The sequence below is a fragment of the Mytilus edulis genome, chromosome 14 (assembly GCF_963676685.1).
Source record: "Mytilus edulis chromosome 14, xbMytEdul2.2, whole genome shotgun sequence".
NCBI lineage: Eukaryota > Metazoa > Mollusca > Bivalvia > Mytilida > Mytilidae > Mytilus > Mytilus edulis.
Genome location: NC_092357.1, coordinates 24,480,465 through 24,503,982, shown reverse-complemented (window position 1 = coordinate 24,503,982; position 23,518 = coordinate 24,480,465). Strand labels below are relative to the sequence as shown.

Here is a 23,518-nt window from a genome sequence, read left to right as displayed (position 1 = left end):
TTCTGTTTTGATCTTTTTTACAATCTATTGATATCACAAATTTACACGAAAAGCCTTCTATGTCCCAAGCGTCTGAAACAAAAACAGTCAACTGGTATTGAAGTCAGGCTGCACAAAACAATAGAATGCTTTGATTTCTAACTGGACTTATTCAGATAATTTCTCATGATTATGTTTTAAAACAGCACAGGTGTGCACACGTAGAATAGTCACATGTTTATTTATTCATAATTCTGTTTTGATCTTTTTTACAATCTATTGATATCACAAATTTACACGAAAAGCCTTCTATGTCCCAAGCGTCTGAAACAAAAACAGTCAACTGGTATTAAAGTCAGGCTGCACAAAACAATAGAATGCTTTGATTTCTAACTGGACTTATTCAGATAATTTCTCATGATTATGTTTTAAAACAGCACAGGTGTGCACAAGTAGAATAGTCACATGTTTATTTATTCATAATTCTGTTTTGATCTTTTTTACAATCTATTGATATCACAAGTTTACACGAAAAGCCTTCTATGTCCCAAGCGTCTGAAACAAAAACAGTCAACTGGTATTAAAGTCAGGCTGCACAAAACAATAGAATGCTTTGATTTCTAACTGGACTTATTCAGATAATTATTCATGATTAGGTTTTAAGGCAGCACAGGTGTGCTTGTTTGATTCATGATAGACCGCACATAGTAGTTTCTCTGTCGTGTGTCCTTTCTTGGAGTAAGGGAAATAACTTGCGTAACTAACGTCGCACGTTATTTATCCCGTATACAGCTAAGGGCGTGCAATTACATGTAAGTACACTTCGCATGAATGGTTTCAGGATGTTTCTTATTGTTGAGTTTTTTTTATACTTGAAAAGACCATATTTGTTTTATTTTAGGTACTTTTGATTGAAACGATTCATTCGATTGGAATATCAATACTCGCATTTCTAGTACTGCCTGCATTTGATCCAGCTTCTGCTTCCGTCGTTTATTTGGCTGTTGCAGTATTACCATCAATGTTTGATTTTATAGATAAATTGGCGAATGAGCGTAAAAAAGACGGCACTAAAGATAAATCCAAATCATCTGCATCCATTTATACTTCAAGAATATCGTTTGTTTTACCATTTTTTGGATTTATACTTCAAATCGCAGGAATAATTATAATATGTTTATACATAAAAATCAGTTGGTTGCTTGGGATGTTCATTATTTCAGCAATATTTACGTCCACTAAATATTGGGAGAACTATGTTACTTTTGATGGAAACAGTTCAAAATTACTTATGTTACTTCACAAACATAAGGAAAGAACTGAAGTTGCGTGTTTGGTTAGTGTTTGGAAAATAATCGTTACTTTCATTGCAGTGATGGTTATATTTACAAGCCAAGGACACGACTCGATGTCTTCTTTCACGTCACTCTTCAGCTCCGGGAATTCTACATTAACCACTGCATTTGGAGATCACACATTTGGAAACAATTCAATCTGCGAGAATCGTACTCCGTTCATAGTAGCTGTGATAAGCATATGTTGTGAATATATTTGTTACAAAGCATCAAAAACTGTTTGCGAGATCAATTGTCAGCGTGCTGGCTTCAGTATTCCACTGACTATTGTACCAATAGCCACGACGTTAACGTTAGTTAGCATGATGCATCAGCCGGACATTTTGAAGTTTAGTTCCTGTGATTTGTTATTTTCGACTTGGTGTGTAAAAGGATTTGATCAGTTGGTTGGAAACTGCACTGAATTATTTGTTGCATTCTTTGTACTAATTTTTTCTATACTTTTGATTACCAGACATATATGGAAAGTCAATGGTTTGAAATATGGCGAAACAGCAAGGTAAATAATTGTTGGTTTTGACATTTGTGACATGCGCATATTATCAAACGTTTATGTTGGAACTATTTGATTTCCATGTTTTAACTTTATTTCTATACGGAAGAGTTTTGTGCGATTCAATAGTTTAATCGATAACACTATTTAATCAACATCCTATGAATTGAGGTTTGAGAATATTCTATTAATAGATATATCATTAATTGCTTATGTAATTTCGGGAACGCTTAGTTGACAATGATGAAAGCTTCAACTCACTAAAGGTCAAGTATTTACAAGTGTTTTAGTATATGCGCTGTATACGAGATAAATCCCGACCTGAAACATGGCCAGATTCATATACGGTCATCATTGAATGATCGAATCGAATCATTATTGGCTTGATAACTCTACATTTATCAACGAAGAATTCATAAACGATATAGTTTTGTTTAAATTAATCTTGAGAGAATAAAACCGATGTACAACACTAGGATAGTTGCACTTTTGTAAACATAGTAATTGGATATTCCAAAGGAACTCCCTTAACGTTTACGGTTAAAGCTATACCACTTGCACTGTGAAGTTTCGTAGAAATTAAATCCTAGAACGGAAAGTTGATATGGACTATATGTCAAAACATTGGGTTCTTTGATATATATTTAAACATTTGATATGCCACGAACTTCTAAGAGTAAACACTTATACAAAGCGTTTTGTAAAAATCCAACCCGTCACTTCGGATCTTTCAAAGAATTCAAATGTCAAATTACTATGTGAACTAGTTTGTTGCCAAAATAAGATATCTATGATTATTACATATAGCTTAAACTTTATGGGGTTTCTGTATGAATGGGACTTTTAGTAAATAAGCATATTCACCTGCAGAAAAGGTATATTAATCGCGCAAAACTTCGCGTGCTTTTACCATGTTTACGCGTATAATGTTGGTAAAAAAATGTACAATTGGATTTTGTTAATTTATCAAATTACATACGTTTCCTTCGAAATATGTAATAAAACAATTACTGTATGTTTTTTTCGGTAAACATGTGGTTTAATTGATTTTTGCAAACATTATATTTACTTCGTTAGCCTTAGTGGTTTTAGGTTTTTTTCAAAGTCAATAAAACCACACAAATACATCATTAAAAGACAGTCAATGTATGGCATTTGTCACATAGTGTGTTAGTGACATAATACAATATATATATGAGATCAGTAAATTCCATATGGGGTGAGTGGTCACTAGCACACTATGTAACGAATTTATCTTACCAATGCAACTATCTGAACATGAAGTATGAAGATTAGTGGCCACTTCAATGCCGTTAGTATTAATCACTTACTTCTATTGGTCTATACAAAATCAAATGCCAACAATATAACAACTTATTAGCTTTAAATGTGTTTCATTAATATATTTCAATCGTTCATCATCATGATTGCATTGTCTGACTTCAAAGATGTTACCTCAACACCGTGTTTTATTACAAAGGGACGTAATACCACTACTAACCGTGTATTAAATAAGCATCGCCTTCCTTCTAAACTAATTTGGAATGAACATGGTCTCAATGCGATAACCTTTAACCAATCATATTCCTAGAAATGTAAAGGAGGTATAAAAATATCATATATCTCCCAAACAGAGACTAACATTGCATTACTATATTTTTTAATTTAATTTTTTTTTTTTTTGGGGGGGGGGGTCGGTGTTTCATATTTATTTCCAAATACTTTAATGCATGGTCAAATAAATACTGTCTTCTGTTCTTACAGGATGTTTGTGTCTAATTTCTACTGCGGACTATTTATTGACCTCTCATTGTTACTGAATAGAAGGAGAAATGACAAGGAATACAGTGTTATCTTATCCGAGGTATTCATTTCGTTCTTGACATGATATTCATTTGGAAAACAATTCCCCAAACAAGATATTGATTTTAAAACTATATTTTACGAGGTATGCATTTAGAACACTATTTCCTAAACAAGCTTTTCACTTGGAACACTTTAGCTTCAACAAGTTATTTATTTGAAAAGTTGCTTCTTTCACTGAATGTTTATCTAAATACTGTGTCTTAGTAAAGATCACCTTTTAACACTATTGTTTACACTATTCGATTAGTTATCCGTTCAAAATAAATATAACTACTCTACCAATTCATTTTTCAATAGTTTTTTTTATAGAAAGATATTCATTTTGTTCTTTTTTCTAAAACTTAGAATGTTGACACCAAAACCGGAACAGCGGTAGACGACAAAGGGCAACATAAACGAAGGATGCTGTATGCTTGTGCAACGATGTGGCACGAGACAGCCAATGAAATGACACATCTTCTGAAGTCAATTTTGCGGTAAATAAAATTTTATTTGGCTCTTACAATTTCATCTAATCGGTATGGACAGACCTTTGGTAACGTGGTTATATCTCGCATGGTGTACTAACGTTATAACGTGTTGACATACATTGTAGGTAAAAAAAAAGTAAAATCACAAAAATACTGAACTTAGAGGAAAATCAATCCGGAAGGTCCATAATCATATGGCAAAATCAAGTAACAAAACACATCAAAAACGAATGGATAAGAGCTGTCATATTCCTGACTTTTTACAGACATTTTCAAATGTAGAAAATTGTAAGTTAATATAAGCAATGAAACAGATTAGCTGATGATTTATATAGCATTTTTGACTCTTGTGGGTATTTGTTTCGTTGGCAAGAATAAATTATATTTGCATTTTTTTAAGAAAATAAATCATTAAATGAGATCCTTATTTTTAAGTCTTCAAACGTTCATTTCATCATGTCCATCTATTCTGTTCCATACCCTGATTAACCCCTAATCGGTGATGCGGCGTGCTGCATGGCACACACGAATCAATCATACTGTGTCGATCATTTTGTAGGCTTGACATACACCAATTCATAAATAGCTATGTGGCGGATATGTTTCTTGATGTTGACAAATTAGAAGACACTTATGATCTGGAAGGTATATTGCTTGTAATAACGGGTGATTTAATTAACACATCTACGCAAACATTCCCATATGAATAACAACGTGTGCAGAATTTTTTTTACATAAAGAAACTAACTCAAAAATAAAGTCAATAGGTCCATGAAAAAACGAAAAGCGGTTACGAAATTAAATGACATGACATCAAGACGCATTTGCTAACACTTTGCCTCTTTGAGATTTTGTTTTGAACGAAAAACATATTATTATACCTTTAAAAACAGATTTAAAAGTGAGGAAAAACCATGTCGATGAATTTTATGACATATCATGGTTACATAATTACAACCAAAAAGTAAAATGGTGTGATTATAGTTATTGTTAGTCAGCAATATAATCATATTTTATACTTTTTTGGAATACACATTACGTCCGAAAAAATATATTTGTTTTACCCCCATTGTAAATTAGTAAAACAATATACTAAAATTCCATGGCAACTTAAAAATGATAGGAGCCCATAACAACTGATAATCTTTAACGTTATCAATTAACGGAGCATTTTGAAAATAAAACTGCAATATTCCTGAATTTTCAAATACATTTTTTAATGAAAATGCTTTCATAACCTGCAATATTACTCCCTAATATGACAGTTGTTAAAAGAGGGCGACAGATATCAAAGCGACATTCAAACTCATAGGTCGAATATAATCTGATATCGGTATGGCAAAAAAAGACAAACATATATTTAATAGTTCACAATAGTTCATGAACACATTATCAACAGCTTACATTGATTTGTACAGGGGTTATATTGAGTGTGACCATGGTTTATGATACCTCACATTAGACAATAGTACATTTATGTACATTATATGTATTAATCTTTTATTAACAGTTCAAGTGTTCTTTGATGACGCGTTTGATCCTTTGGAACAGGGAGAAAAGTATCCAAGGGTTAATTGTTATGTAAAGACATTTATTGAATGCATCAATAAGGCGGGAAGATCTAGTTTGTATGATGATGGAAAATAAATGTCATATAATTACATATAACTGAACATAAATCAAAACATACTTCCCCAATTCTTAATGTGTAGCATGTACTCTGTTTAGGTCTACAGAGCTAATAAAGACTGGATACATTAAAACCTAAAGAAAATATTAAAAATTACAAAAAATATTTTAGAAAAAAAGCTTTATTCTTTCAACATATTTCTTTCTTCTAAATCAAGCAAGATTTGATATAAGCCCGAAATACTGGTAACCAAGCATGAACTCATCTCTAAGACATGAAATTCTCCTCATTGGCTATTTTCATTTTTTGTTTAAAGCTTGGTTTATGGTACGGACATAGAGGTAGATAGTGGCATAATGTTCAGAACACCTTATGGAGCAATAATAGAGTGGATTCTTCCAGGAGAAAACAAAATGGTCGCTCACTTGAAGGACAAGACGAAAGTTCGTCAAGGGAAAAGATGGAGTCAGGTATGGGAGAAATCAGACAAAACATTCTTCATACTTTTATTGTATATAGCTATATGGTGCACATAATAAGCCTTTTTATCCTTCCGAAAGTTAATCATCTGCTGTCATGATTTGATTGATTCTTAAGAATTTGTGTTACAAAATTTACATAAAAAAATATCGAATCAGGACCTATAAGAATTAGAGTTATAATATATTTTGGATTCCGATCGTCGACCTTTCGTTTCAAATGACTTCATGATAGAGGAAGGTTCAAATTTGATGCCTGCGATTCTGTGTCCCTATAATGGATTTTACTTAACTATCATAAATATATGTCAAATTATGTTGCTCTGGTCTGGCTGTAAATACTAATTTCCTTCCGAAAATGAGTAGGACACAGTTTTATAAGACGAATATTTCATTTCTAAAGGAAGGGATAGAATATATTACAAAATACAATTACTGTGGTATCATTAATATTCGTTGGATACCAATTTTCGTGGATTTCGTGGGTACAGGGGAACCACGAATTCAAATGTTCAACGAATAACAAATTTTCTAAAGGAATGAGTGTAAACTTTGTAAAAACCACGAAATTAAATATCCACGAATATGTAAGTTTTCCTCAAACCACGAAAATTGGTACCCAAGAAAAAAAATGAATCCACAGTATATCAAAAACCACAAAATGATACCATGTATCTTGAATATACCAAAAGCTTCTGACTTGGTACGGACACAAAAATGCAACGGGTTAAACATGTTTTGTGAGATCTCAACCCTCTCTTTAGACCTCGAGCCAATGTAGAGGACAAACCTACAGCGATACGCACAGTAAAACTAAGTTTTAAAAACGATTGAGTACCTTTCATGCGCATTTTATAAAATTTGACTTTATTGCTATTTTTGGATGAAAACTTTTGTTAATAAGCATTTTTTTGCGGAACCCAAATATTGTATGAACTTTGTGATTTGTGTTGTTTATATGCGGTTTATGGACCCTTTGATTAGGGATAAAAAAAAATTGAATTTGAAATTGAATTTGAATTGATTTTTATCATACTTTATAATAGATAAAACAGCTTTTTATGCATCTTAAATATTAATTACTATCCAAGTATGTATTTTAAAGTTGACAGGGTTTTTTTCTACTAAATATAAATTGTGATTTTGTTTACAAATTTTCAAAATGTCAAAAACATGAGTTTTAATGTGAACAGAAATGTTAAGATTTTTTAAGACAGAAAGATAAGTTAAGATATAAAAAAGAAGATGTGGTATGATTGCCAATGAGACAAATAACTATCCACAAAAGACCAAAATGACACAAACATTAACAATTATAGGTCACCGTACGGTAAGAATTAATTTTATATATTTAAGTCGTAAGTGTGGGTAACAAAACCAAGTAGATGGGGAAAAAAGAAATGCATTTTCGTTATTTCATGTTGCGATGAATAGAAGTTGTCAGTCAAAAATATTAGAAAGAAACTGCAAAATTGAGTTCCGTTGTGGTAAAATAGTCGGTACTTCATGAGAAAATGAATATCAAATGTAAGAAATATAGTCGTTAAAATACTTTACATACTGTATATTGTGCAATATGTTGATCAACACAAGTTTACTTTTAAAGTGACTTGGTACAAGACCGTTAATTTGAGATACACAATCGCACATGTGAATTACATTACGATGTTTTAAACAGAAGTTGTTTTGTCGGTGTTCAATGAAAAAATATACTTACATCAAAATTTTACATTTTGAATCACATCATACAATTAATAGGCACATGTAATACTTTGTTTACATTTTATTGCAAATGCGATTTAAAAGACAGGAAATATAAGCACCATGTAGAAATCTGTAAACTAAAGTGAGAAATGTTTTAAATGGATATACAAATCTTCGATTTCACTGAAAAGTCTTTCTTTTGAACAAAAATTAAAAAAAAAACATAGTTTTGACAACATTAAATAAGTTGCAAAAAGGATGTTTTCCAAACGCAAATGTTGGATGATGAATGTCAGGATAGCTTTCATAAACATAATTGCAGGATAAAGTTTGCTGAATAACTTGACACTAGATATTATTCATTATTATAGTACTTAAAAACTTTGTGTCTTCCACGTGTTTTATATAATTCCACAGGTTATGTATATGTATTATATTTCACAATGGCGTATACAAAAAAAATATGGTGAGTTAGGGGAGCAAGCAGCCTTGGACAATACATTCCTATTAGCCCTCGATGGTGACGTTGACTTTGAACCGGAAGCTGTAGTTAGATTAATAAGACGAATGAATAAATCAAAGATTGTTGGAGCAGCCTGTGGAAGGATTCATCCAATTGGTTCAGGTTTTATATTCAACGCAAAAAAAGACAGCTGATACTGTATATGTATTTTTTTTTCATACCATAATTATAAAGAGCAATGCACGTTCAACACCTCATTTGGGTGTAGCAAAAATGTTGTCATCAAATTTGTCCTCATGTTGCTGCAAAGTGGCTTCAAAAAAGAACTTATCTTAAATTACATTCAACCATTGCTCCATGGCATATACCTAAATTTTTCACTCCCTTACATTATATATACTCATGTATATACATAGATATATATTTATCACATATTTGTTACGAGTACGTCGAGTTTTGCATGTGTAATAACCTCAAAATTGGCCGGACAAGCAAGAGGTTATTTGTTATGGTGCCCTGATTCTAAATGGCTTGACGTTCTTGCATCCTTAACGACACGTTTGTGATAAAATATTTAAGATTTTACCTGTTATGTGTAATTAAATTGTTATAATTGATTTTCTCTCTTTCTTTTCTGCAGAAGTTATATATGTGATAAAAAGATTATAACATGTCTCAATATTAGCCCTGGTATCATCCTTCGACCAATATCGTCACTGGCTAAAGCCTCGAGGCCAATAGGTTGGTCTCGGGATGATACCAGGGCCAAAATTGACAAGGGTATGTTATAATCTATACATATATGTAATAGTTTTCGCTGAACATATATCATCAGACTCTCTTCATTTTGTATATATTTGTCAATAATGTTTCAAAGGAAAACAGTGTCGAAAGTAGTTTGATTTTGAGTTGACATAAACGCGAGAACTTAAGTCGGTTCAAAAGGAAGTTAAGGACATAAATGTATTTCACTATATTGTATTTCATTTATTTTAATTTGATGCAGTTCTTTTATTTATTGAAGTACTTTCCAGATCTAGAACAAGTGAACGTACCATCGTATCCTTCGCATTGTCTGAACATCATTTGATAAAACAAGTTCGCATTATTGTTTACAGGATTTTGAATTTATTCTAGGACCAATAATATGGTATCAGAAGTTTGAATATGCTATCAGTCACTGGTTCCAAAAAGCAGCCGAACATGTAATTGGTGGCGTATTATACAGTACAGGATGCTTTAGTTTGTTCAGAGGCTCCGCTCTAATGCAGCCAGAGGTTTTACAAAAGTACACTACAATTGCAAATGAAGATCCACGTTTTGTTCAATATGATCAAAGTAATACGCCAATTTAAAATTGCAGATTTTTAATTTCAATGTAATGAGACGAAAATGCGAAACTTTTCCTTCTGAGAGTTATGTAACACAATGTGAAAACTTCTAGTGTGTATGTCATACTGTTAGGACAAGATACGTATTTTTCTTTAAATTTTCCTAAATCTGAATGCGTTGAAAAAAATAGGCGTTTTGTATCTTATGCGAATAACTGTTTCTTATAATATTTAATGTCCCATAAAATAAATTTTGTATTCCAAACTCTATGGTGACTGCACAATAATGCGAGTTATACTTATACAGACAAACTAAAGGTCTAATTGAATTGATATATATATATATATTTGATTTGCAATCTTTATTTTAGTGCAATTAGTTACATTCAAAGATTCGACAGCACTGCACTATGTGTGTTGAAATATTTATTACAACAAATTATATATTAAATTATGTTTATCAGGAGAATCAAAATTCTTTCACCGATGAAAATCGTACAACAGCATAATATCAGCCATAGAGAAAAGAAAACAACCAATCAGCAAACTTTCACAGAAAACTTCAGGTTAAGCAATACATAATCAGCTTAAACAGAATTATTGTTTTGGCTCTCAGTGGTTTCTGCGTTGCATTTAAGGTGGTACACAACACTTTCACTAAAATTAATTTGGCTCGTTTAATTTTCATAAAATTTTGACTATGAATTAACTTTGAGCCTTTAACAAAATATAAAAATATAAACATTTTTGAAGCAACCGTTCTGTCAGAAAAATTACACTGGTTATATAGCAGTTTGACACCAATTTTGATCATTAAGAAGCTTAATATTTCCTTTGCAACACAACGTATTAGCCCCTTGTAGTGTTAGGTATCACCTTGATGGAACAATTGGCGGTAGACATAATCTACTAAGTAAATAAATTGTTCCAATGATTTTAGGTGGAGACCGATTGTTATGTACGTTACTGATAAAACAAGGATGGAAAGTAGAGTACTGCGCAGAATCAGACGCATACACCTTTGCACCGGAAGGGTTTTATGAATTTTACAACCAACGTCGCAGATGGATACCTTTTACAATGGCTTATATACTCGATATCATACTTGACTGGAAAAAGGTCACCAAGATAAACAAGAATATTTCATTTCTGTATATTGTTTACCTGGTGTTTTTGTTTATATCCATGTTATTAACACCGGGGATAATATTCATGATGATCGTGGGAGCGATAATTGTTGGATTTGATGCCATACCACCATATGTGTCCCTTCTCCTAAATTTGTTTCCTGTCGGATTGTTTCTGCTAATGACTCTGTATGCGTCATCTCAAAGACAGGTTTGTTTATCAGTTTGTATTGTGAATAATGAAAATTCAGTAATTTCAAATATTTCTGGTAAGTTCTTATGAGAAATAATTTCCAAATGTTATGCATAAATACATAATTCTAATTATTAATTGTTGAGTATCTTTTTGGAATTGAAGGTAAACCTTAGAATTCTAAAAATAATAAAATAAAGAATGAATAAATAATCTTTTAAAAATGTAAGTTTTACCACTGGTGCCCTTCTTTATTGCCTCTTCTGAGTTATTTGTAATAAATTAATATATTCAAACAATTTAACCTTTAAGCAGAGAAATTAACAGACAAGTAATGTTTAAATATTTAAAAGGTGTTTTTGATTGACATCATTTTCCCCCTCACATTCGAATGAGAATTATCAAAACTGTTTGTTGATGACGCTTATTCATTAAACTATATGATAGACCCTGTATCAAGTATTATAGAAAGTTTCAAAATCAAATATTTCATTAATTATTTTAAATCGAACACCAAATCATAAAAACTCAAATAGTTGCCAACACAACTGTCGTGTGCAGAAACATAGATGTTAATGACTTCTTATTTGAATAACGTGGTATGCATCCAATACAAAAAAAGAAATTAAAATTCAGATATACAAACTAGAAAACTTGGCTGCCTAAACTGATATTTACGAATCAATGATTATGTTGAGGATGAAAATACGAACAGTGTAACAGTTCTGATACTTCAAGCATTGATTGGGTTGATCAACAGTATTGTTTTAACAAATAATAATGCAATATGATTTGTAATAAGGTACTCTAAAAGCTTCAAGTAGAATTTGTTAATTTGTTATTTGCGGGATACATTTTGCAAATTACTCCTTAATATTTGTCTAATTTTGCATAATTGTACTTAGTCATTTGAGGTTGGATAATCTTACGGAAAATGGTATCGTTCAACCACCTGAAACTTTCTTTCGGTTTATTGCACCGACACAAAAAAAAGAATATACAGATGATACGTTTTACGAAAGATATATATAACATGAATAACAAAGTCGTATGTTTAGTGAGTGCATTCAAATCCTTAACCTAGAAGCTTTTTAGAAAAAGCATATCAGCTGCACTAGTGCTACTCTACATTATCCCCATGTAATGCTTATCACATCATGCAAAATCAATTTACGAGATGATCACATAACCAAGGAAAGTTGATCTAGAATGTGATTACAACAAATGAACCATATTCCTAGTCTTTTTGAACCGATTCTCAAATGCGTTCGTGAAACGTCTGAGGACAAATAGTTGCCGTTTGAAACATGAATTTCTGATATCCTTACTAGTAGGTTTAAAAGCGGAAAAGGTAATTTTTAATTATGATTTTTTTGTATACAAAAATGTTTGATTAATGTGACAATTGTTATTGTGTATTCTTTATAAAAGATAATGTCATGCGTTTTTTATATTGATAAGGTTTACTTATGCTTATAGTTATGCATATCATATTTTATTAAGCTCAAAGTGGCCGCTGTTTTATCCTCTATTTACGTTATTGTGATGATAATTGTACTGATTGGTGTAGTAAAAGAAGCGATAGATGAAGGACTGTGTTCTATAACGACCATTTGTGTTCTATTAGTGCCAAGTGTATTTGTGGTTTCGGCTTTAGTTCATCCAAAGGTATGTAATGTACTGTAAAAGAAGTAATAAAATATTTCAAAACATCATTTAAGACTTTTTAAATCGATTAACAGACCTCCAAACTAAAAAGGCGAAGCGTTTGTATTGGTTTGTATTGTCATTTTTAATCTCAAGACACTATGAGTTTTCCACAAACATTCGAAGACACGTGAAATGGCATACCTGATTGCAAGTACATGTTTATATTTGTTCTTCTCAACCAGAATCAGACAAAAAAAAACATAAACAGATTTGAAGATTTGTTCTTCCCTCATACTTTACTAACATTGTCACGCTTAGTATTTGGCTTATGTACTATAAATGAACTATAGAAAATTCCATATCAGCATAAAACTGTGGATTTATTAATATTCGTTGAAGCCATAGTCAGCATCAATGTCTATCAAAAATTTGAAATTCGTCGGATATTGGAATTCAGGAATCCCGGGATAACACGAAGTCAGGGAAAATTGATTTCAAATTATAATAAATCAAATTATCATGATTATTTTTCTTAACTGCATATGTTTTTTATTTGAAACATATCTACATTTCCTTATGTTTATAGATTTACTTAATTCGGTTTCGTGTACTATTAAACGAGCCGCAATAGAACAATGATTACATGCTTTATTATTATTCTTTACTTTTACAGGAATTTTTCTGTATCATACCTGGGCTGTTGTATTTTGTGGCTATACCATCTATGTCCATGTTAATGTTTCTGTATTCCATTGGTAATCTTCACATAGTACAACTGGGCGCAATTGAAACAAAACAGACATCTGACAACACGAAACCAGACAAAACAATTGAACTAGAAAAAGAGGGAAAGGGATATTTTATTTCACAAAGAACATGTTTTAGGTATTATTAATGAAGCTGATTCCAAATTAAAACTGTCAAAAAACAGATGTCAGACCTTTAATATTGTATGCCAGACGAGTATTTCGTCTATGAAATATCATTGCTCGAATAAAACAAAGTTCAAAATCCGTAGTTTTCATTCTAATAATTCAAATCTTGATGTTGATTAATTCTCATGTATTCAACTATCCAACAAAAGCTTATCGATAGGGATGTGAAAAAAACATTATACCGTGTAATAAAATATCCCAGGAAACGGAATAACAACAAGTGAAACAGTTCAAAAGAGAAAACTAAAGGCCGAATTTATTATAAAAACAATGAACGAATACCAAACGTATATATACTTGTAGACGTCAACAACTGCATGCACTACACGTTCCTGCCTTATGGACACATAACATGATGGATGTGGCTGAATAATTAACACATCATGGTTGAGCAAAATTACAATATAGCAAACTTTGATAACGAATGACGTTAATGTGAAATCAAATACTATTCTATGTTTTACTTTCTGAAAAAATGTTAAAATCAATCGGGTCCAGGACCAATCCCGTATATCTTATCATAATCCTTTGTTTTTAAAATCAATTTCATATGTGCATACATTTAGAGTAATTAATAGCTGGTAAACTCAGTGTATGATAAATATTGCCGATTATGGAATACATTCTTCTGCATTTATTTCCATATTTTTTCAGAAATTCACAACTGCATGATTGTAGTAGAATTGTTGTGTGTATACTATATAAAGGTGTTTCGGTAATGGTCATGTACCAAATAAAAATATAAAATAAATTGTTACATTGTACATATATTCGTGTTTATGATTTCTTTTAATATTTTGATATTTTTGTTTTTCAAAAAACAAGAGCACAACATTGATTAAGAGTGCACCTGTGGATGAAATGTTCTTCTTCAAAGACATTTATTGATAAATGTTTTTTTGTTATATATCCTTTTAGTTGCATGTTTTGTGAAACAAATGATTACAAAAAAGACGATTTCCCAGACTCTAATAAAAATGATGAAGTAAAAGACGTAAGAGAAATTATCAACACTAAAGAGAGGATAAACAAAGATAAGGATGTAGCAACAGGTACAGTAGTTATCAAAAGTACCAGGGTTATAATTTAGTACGCCAGACGCGCGTTTCGTCTACATAAGACTCATCAGTGACGTTCAAATCGAAATATTTATAAAGCCAAACAAGTACAAAGTTGAAGAGTATTGGGGATCTCAATTTCCAAAAAGTTGTGCCAAATATGGCTTAGGTATTATATGCCTGGAAAAAACAAATCCTTAGTTTTTCGAAAAATTTTAAGTTTTATAAACACATGATTGATATTCATGTCAATTGTAAAAATATAAACACCTAAAATTGTACAAACCCAAAAGAGAGAAAAAGAAAAATGCCAAGTATCAATTTAACAGATATCCCTTAACAATGTAATTTGATGAATGTTATAAATCTATGTAGATTTTTTTTAAAGTTAAACAGACTGAAATTTAGGCCACGCTTGGGCAATTAGGAAATCGATCATAATACATACATAAAAAGTATGTAAAATGAATTCGATGTATGTATGCATCCAATAATTAATCTAACACATCAAGCTCCTGTGGTTAGAACTGCAAGATTTTTGAAAGTGTTGTCAGATCCTAAACGTTTTAAGGATCACAGTTTTAAAGATCATCGTTATCAGTTCCTATAATGATTTGTCAGATGCTTTGAAGCGTTGTTAGATCCACAGAAGCGTTTTCATATTCTGAACGTTGTCAGATCTTTGAAAGCGTTGTCAGATCGTGGAGAGCTTTGTCAGATTCTGGACGTGGTCAGATCCTTAAAATATATAACAGTTACTTGACAGCCTTGTCAGATCATCAACCTTGTCAGATCTTTCAAAGCTTTTTCAAATCATTTGGAACGTTGTAAAATCATTTGAAACGTTGTCAAACCCGTAAAAGTGTTTTAAGATTCGTGTTTATGTTTTCAGATTCATGTTATCTTTTTAAGAACATTGACAGCGTTGGCAGGTCCTTGAAAGCGTTGTCAGATCCTTCAAAAGACTGTCAGATCAGTGCAAGCGTTTGTATATCCTTGCAAGTGTTTTCGGAATTATGTAAACGTTGTCAACTCATCAAAAGTGTTTTTTAAAAGCGATTTTAGATCCTTGAAATTGTTGCCATATCATGCCTTGCTAAAGAACCATGGATGCGTGTCTTTTGTTCAAAATCCTGAATTTATATTCGTTCAATGTATACTTACAGACTTTAAAACCGTAACACTGGGTGACTTGTATTCTTTTTTATTTTGATTTTGAAATTTTGAAAAGAAGGAATGTCAAACCCTATATTTTTTCCATTACTTTATTGTCTGACATAAAGTTTTCAGTATAAAAGTTGAACTAGTGGCCTCATTTTTTAGAATTCAGTTCATATGATTTTCACTAAATCCCTGGTTTACCCTTTATCAATGAATGATTCAATACCGAATGCAATATCTGCTTATAACCGGCAAAATTATTGTAAAAAATTCTGTTGAGTTCGAGTTTTGTTTTCTTTTTCTGATTTTTGTCTCTGTCCCATGCATTACAGTGTTTTAGCAATTAGGTGGTTTTAACGTTAGTGCTGTAAATGTTTTGCTGCAGTCGTTCTGTGGCATTTCAGTAAATTTGAAACATTTTTTAATGAATGTGTTTGCCATGGAATTTGTCGATTTGATACGCAGTTGACGTAAACGTTGTAGTCGTAAAAATGTCTCGCAACCGTATGCAACTTAAAAAATCCAATATGTTCAATGACATCAGGTAAGACAGGTATTGACTTTTTTCTAACCATAAAGAAATGTGTCAAACACAATTAATAGTTCTAAGGTGACTAATAATTATTTGGTAAAATAAAAACAATGTCAAAAAATGTGTGCTGCGTTTTTAAAGCCTATCAACTTGGTATTTTGTATAAGTTGTGTGTTTTTAATGTTTATTCTGTGCTCTGTAGTATCATTTGGTACCTTCCCATCTATTCTTGATAGTTTCTAACATGTCTAAGAAAAACATGATATCATATCTACTACTTTAAACATTAATTTTACAGTTGATCATGCCAGCCGAGACGAGTGGGAATTGAGACTAGACCACTCTGTTCTAAAGATTCCAAAACGAGAACAAAAGTTTTGGAAAAGGTATATAAAGAAATATTTAAAACCCAAATATGTTGACCTTCGGGAGATTAGGAAAAAGAAATTACAGTTAATTGAATTAAGAAACAGAGTATGCTTCTACGTATATCTACTTAACGCTATTCTGGTATCTGTGATGTTCGCTTTAACGCAAGTAAACGCTTCCAGTGATACTTTGTCTAAAGAAATTGATTGCAGTGGAGGTACAATCCAACTGGTTCCAATTGCAATACTTTTCATGGCCGTTTTTGGCACGTTGTTGTTGCTTCAATTTGTATGTATGTTGTATCACAGATTGACAACTCTTGTTCATATCTGTGCAACGACCGAACTTTGGAAGAGTGATGTCACTCACAGGGATAAGAGAAACTCAAAACTTACTGATTTTTTAATCCAACCATCGCCATCCACACCGTTTGTGAGAATACATAGAATATTCAAGAACACTGAAGAACGAGAGAAGGAACGTGTGCAGGCACAGGTGCATGTCAGAAAGGTCACTCATCTGAACGACTTTGTGAAAGAACCGTTAACGGATGATTCATTGCAACACAGGATGAACAAATTGAATAATATAGATAAACAGAAAACAGTAAGGACAGACCATAATTTAAGTAAAGGCAAGAAGAAAAAGCACAGGTTAAGAGAAAACAAGATTGTACCCGTCAGTCGTACGGGATCGTTATCGTCAGAGGACCACATATCAAAGTTAGACAATACGAATGGAAGGTTTGGTTGTGATAGCAACGTTTAGAATTATACTTTTTGTTAGGGATATATTCAATTGTTAACCATAAGTATTGTATTTTAATGTTAACACTATGCTTTTATGTTTGAATATATACATTTGACACTTATTGTATTCGTAACGGTAATTAAAAAAGATGTTACATGTTTCTTGAATTATGATCCCTATATCTTAAATTTGGTTGAAAGATAAAATAACAAAATAAAAATGTCTATATGAGAAAACAATATACATGAGATGCGTGTGATAGAAATCGACCATATGCAAATGAATATCAGTACATATTTCAGCCAATTTCAGGTTCAATATTTCTTTGCAAAGTCTGTTACTGTTTAAATATTGAGTTGAATTAAGAGCCCTACATAAAAGTGACCAAATTCATCATGTATTACGTATTATTTACTTGAAATCAAAGAACTAGTCGTGAATGTTGGTTTTTTTTCTATTTCTTTTTTAAGAAATAGATGTTGAGGTAGATCTTAGATACTAAGGAGAAACGAGAAACACATATAAATTACATATACAAACGGCAACTACTGTACATCAGATTCCTGACTTAGGACAGGTGCAAACATTCGCAGCAGGATTAAACGTTTTAAACCTTCTCCCTTTTTCTGAAACAATAGCATAAGATCACAACATAGAAAAAGTGCCTATTAAAGTGTTATCTACTGTTGGTTTGCTGTCTCATTAACTTATACCTCATATCTGTTATTATTTTTGAGAAGATACTTATATCATGTATATAGGCGTCAAGTTGATTACCTATTCCCTATTCCCTATTCGTTACCTATTCCCTATTCCCTATTCGTTACCTATTCGTTACCTATTCCCTATTCCCTATTCGTTACCTATTCGTTACCTATTCCCTATCCCTATTCGTTGCCTATTCGTTACCTATTCCCTATTCCCTATTCGTTACCTATTCGTTAACTATTCCCTATTCCCTATTCGTTACCTATTTGTTACCTATTCCCCTTTTCCCTATTCCTTGCCTATTCGTTACCTATTCCCTATTCCCTATTCGTTACCTATTCATTACCTATTCCCTATTCCCTATTAGTTACATATTCGTTACTTATTTGATTTTTAATATCCTTCCCCCTTTTTAATTATGGCATGGAATAGTTTAATATGGCTGCCGTTACCATGGAAACGGCACAATGGTGAAAAAAATCAGTTTTTGGTTTTTGGTGAACTGTTTGGATATGCTTCAACTCAGAATCATCATATTTTAAAACAATGTAGGTGCCCACTATATATAGGTCTTGGATGATTTTGGCGATCATTGGAACTACTATGTTGCCATGGAAACTACACCAAAATTTTCAAAATTCTCAAAATACTCAAAACTTCATGAAACTTCACAGTAATGATGAGCAACATTGGAGTTGGAATTTCCAAAATAGGTCTTGTTACCATGGAAACAATGCAAAAAAGTTTCAAAAATAAGAATTTTGAGTAAACTGGATGAAACTTTACAGGAATGGTAACTGGCATAGGCAGAGTTGGATTTTGAAGTTAGAATTTTCAAAATGGCCGCCGTAACCATGGAAACAGCAAAAATTTCAAAAATTTCAAAATGTTCAAACTTAATGAAACTTTGCAAAAATGTTACTAGACATCTGTAGATGCTCTCTTTGACTTTGGAATTGTCAAAATGACTGCCGCTCACCTGGTAATAGGGGGAAGGGTGCCATCCGTTATTGCTAGCAATTACAAATTTAGTTGTTAATACTCTTACATATGGTAATAGTTCTAAATTTGTTGAGATAAAATTATCTTTTTATGACCTATTTATATGTGTTTGTGCTCAACCGATCCTTTTACTTCATGTTCGATACGCAATTGTTCCTTACTTGTTTTTTATACGTTCTACCTTTTAACTGCTTTATGTCCGTATGTTTGAAGATGGATCTTGGTTCGACGGGATGAAATCACCGTGTTAGCGCTTGCATAAAAAAGAAGATGTGGTATGATTGCCAATGAGACAACACTCCACATTAGACCAAAATGACACAGAAATTATCAACTATAGTTCACTGCACGGCCTTCAACAATGAGCATAGCCCAAACCGTGTAGTCACATATAAACGGCCCAGACATGACAACCTCATACAATTCAATCAACAAAACTGACGGCCGTATTTCATATACAAAAAAAAAACGGAAATATGTAACACAAAACAAAACGATAACTACTTAATTTCAGGCTCTTGTCTAGGGACAGGCACATACTAACATAATGTGGTGGAGTTAAACATGTAAGCAGGGTGTATATCGTTTCGGAGCATACTATAACCTTGTTTAATTCGTTCCATCACTCGCTTATAATTCGCTTAATAGAGGTTTCCAGATTTGCTACGTATCAGGTACGGTTGGTACGTTACACAACCGTTGGTGCTGTTTGGGAGGTTTCATTTAATGCATGAGATTATTGTATGTATCATGATAAAAATAGAGAAACAAAATTGCATATCAGTGATAAAAACCGTTATCTTTTATTTTATTACGATTTCACTGCTTCTAGAAAACCTTGCATGTGATTTTATACGATAAAATTTATTCTGTGCCCAAGAGAATGAATCAAACAGTCCTTACTGGAACTGAGTTGTCTCGACCTTTAAATTCTAAATATAGATTTGCGTTTCTGTATAGCTATTCTGTTTTTGTATATTAAGAAAAGGATTAGAATAAAATCTAATACTGAAATATAAATTGGAATAATTAGAAATTACTTAATAATATCTTACTTGAACCTTACTGGTGTCGTTAATGGCTACATAGACGGATCCAGGGGAAGGGGGGCTTGGGGACCTCTCCCCAATTTCGGGGATAAAAATGGTTGATTATATAGGGAATCACTGAAGCATGGATGGAGCCCCCCCCCCCCCCCCACCCCTTTATGAAAAGTTCTGGATGCGTCACTGAACTAGTACACGTGCTAATGGCAAAAATGAGTTCAAAATTGTGTTGATTTCTCATTAAAATAAATTTTTATTAATTAAGCTGTCTTTTCGATCATTTAATTTGAGCAACATTTTTTCATAAAACGCAACACACATTGTAAAACTATCGATCTATCTTTTTACTTATATTTTGTCACTGAACTTTTAATAAAATTGTTGATTATATTAATTGTAAGAATATAAATTTTATGACACTAACGAAAACCATTTTTTGAGTAGAAATATTTATCATCACGATGTTACTTTATCGTGTCAGCTTATTATTATTATGTCACTAGATATTGTTATTACATTAATATTTGTAAATATTGTCGCGAGTAAAATTGCACATGCCTGCGAGTAGTATAATATAATCTACGAGGGGTAATATTAAACCAATATCCATCCATTAATCCTTTGGTCGTACAGCATTGCCAGAAAAACTTCACACAACACAGCGTATTTTGTTCACTGATAACAGCCATAATTTGACGCTATATTTACACTTAGTCTAATGCAATATGAATATGTCTTTCTAACTCTTCGTAATGTTCTACGGAAAATACTGTGTTGCTATATAATGTCTTTTGCACCATTTACAACTGATTTATGGCCTCAAATTAAGGATCATTTTCATCGGTTGGTAAATGTTTCTTGTAATTTGGTTCAGGTTTATATGTACTAGTATCATGAATACGATATTACTTTTAAAAAATAGTTTAACTTCAGTTTTTCTGAGTTTTCTCTCTCGGCTTACTGCGAAAAAGATATTAAAAAGGGCATGTTTCTAAAATTTATAGAGCATATTGATTTTATGAGGGGTTTTTTTATAAAGAAAAACTGTAAGCCCGACGGTAAAGATAATTGTCCAAAAAGGAAGGATGCCAAGTAAATACGATATCAGCCATATCTCTATGCATAATTGTTCAAATTGAAGATGTAAACGACCTTGTATTTTTTATAACTTCATTCCGGATGTCTGATTTTTTTTTATTATCTTTATTCAATTCTTCAACATATATTTACAACAGATATATTACATATTACACAAAATTATCACAAGGCAATGTTATTAAGTATAATGACATACATAATCAGTCCAGAAATAAGAAATCATGCGTTTTGACACCTTCGGTTTCTTGTAACAGAGTATAAATTTTTTTAAAGTATGTCTGATTATGTCTCTCTGGACTTTTTTTTATCTTGATTCTTATATCTCTTGACAAGTGTAATAGACCTGTCGCGCACTAACAGAACAGTGATTTGGTTTTATATTAATTTTGTCATTTTTCTTTTGTTATTAAGGTCAATTTATTTCGTTCAAATACATTTTATTTGATCATGTTTTCTAAAAACTTACCAAAATAAATACAAAACTTTAACATTTTATAATGATACATAAAGTTATTACAAACAAAATTTATAAAGTTTTAAATTTGTTTTGTAATTAAGCTCCTTTGTATCTATGTAGTTTCACGGGGAAATAACTCTTAACTATAAACCTTTCGTACCGACGGTTACTTGCAACGGTTGCTTGAAAGCATAATCGAGTGCACACACTATTGTTTTCTACGAATACAAGAAGAAACCACATGAAATTAGTCCCAAATTACAGCTAAAAATTTTCTGAACAGTTCTGCATATGATTCCTAAAACATTTGTTGATATAAAGTGTATACATCAATAATTTTCAAAAGTTAAATGACGGCTCCCACTTCGTACTACGGTTGGTACGGTAGCAAATCTGGAAACCTCTATAATACGAGTATCTTACGTTACACCTTTAAAACATCATTTTCAATTGTTTTGTTGTCTCTTGTGGAAGATTTGGGCTCTTAGAGGTGATATAACTCTTTAAGGTCATTTGTATCCGTTCCAGCGTTCGGATAATACCCTGTTAAATATTCGTTACTTATTCGCTTTTAAAAAGTGTGTTGTACGTTGCACCTTGTAATGCATGAGGTATACGTTGCACCTTGAAATAAATCGTTTTTTAATTGTGTTCATGTCTCTGGTGGTAACAATGTGTTCTTAGAGATGAAATGACCCTATTAGAGCGCGTGTACCCGTTCCAGCGCTCGGTTAATACCCTGTTACCTATTCGTTACCTATTTACTTATAATACGTTTGTTGTACGTTGCACCTTTTAGAAAAGGATTTTTAATTGTCTCCATGACTCTTGTGGTAACAATGTGTTCTTAGAGATGAAATTACCCTATTAGCGCGCATGTACCCGTTCCATCGCTCGGTAAATACCCTGTTACCTATTCGTTACCTATTCACTTATAATACGTTTGTTGTACGTTGCACCTTTTAGAAAAGGATTTTCAAATGTGTCCTTGTCCCTGGTGGTAACAATGTGTTCTTAGAGATGAAATGACCCTATTAGCGCGCATGTACCCGTTCAAGCGCTCGGTTAATACCCTGTTACCTATTCGTTACATATTCGTTACTTATTCGCTTTTAATACGTTTGTTGTACGTTGCATCTTTTAGAAAAGAATTTTCAATTAAGTTCATATCTCTGATGGTAACAATGTGTTCTTATAGATGAAATACCCCCATAAGCGCACATGTACTCGTTCCAGCGCTCGGATAATACCCTGGTACTTATTCGTTCCTTATTTGCTTTTAATGCACGAGGTAAACGTTGCACCTTGAAATAAATCGTTTTTTAATTGTGTTCATGTCTCTGGTGGTAACAATGTGTTCTTAGAGATGAAAAGAACCTATAAGAGCGCATGTACCCGTTCCAGCGCTCGGTTTTTACCCTGTTACCTATTCGTTACCTATTCGTTACTTATTCACTTATAGTACGTTTGTTGTACGTTGCACCTTTTAAAAAAGGATTTTCAATTAAATTCATATCTCTGGTGGTAATAATGTGTTCTTATAGATTAAATACCCCTATTAGCGCGTATGCACCCGTTCCAGCCCTCAGTTAATACCCTGCTACTTATTCGTTCCTTATTTGCTTTTAATGCACGAGGTATACTTTGCACCTTGAAATAAAT

General features: G+C 32.2%; 1 protein-coding gene and 1 long non-coding RNA gene across 2 annotated transcripts; both read left to right on the top strand.

The window, feature by feature from the left end:
- Positions 1-890: 890 nt before the first annotated feature.
- LOC139502904 (uncharacterized) lies at positions 891-4,808 on the top strand. Its single transcript, XR_011658970.1, has 4 exons — positions 891-1,833; positions 3,592-3,691; positions 4,039-4,169; positions 4,723-4,808. It is a non-coding gene; the product is annotated as an uncharacterized lncRNA (long non-coding RNA).
- Positions 4,809-6,112: 1,304 nt separating this feature from the next.
- LOC139502903 (chitin synthase chs-2-like) lies at positions 6,113-17,704 on the top strand. The gene is made up of 8 exons (XM_071292570.1): positions 6,113-6,263; positions 8,394-8,601; positions 9,577-9,777; positions 10,711-11,108; positions 12,594-12,758; positions 13,414-13,625; positions 14,594-14,727; positions 16,725-17,704. The coding sequence occupies exons 1-8, from the start codon at positions 6,150-6,152 to the stop codon at positions 17,561-17,563; spliced, it is 2,271 nt and encodes a 756-aa protein (XP_071148671.1). The 5' UTR covers positions 6,113-6,149; the 3' UTR covers positions 17,564-17,704.
- Positions 17,705-23,518: the final 5,814 nt, after the last annotated feature.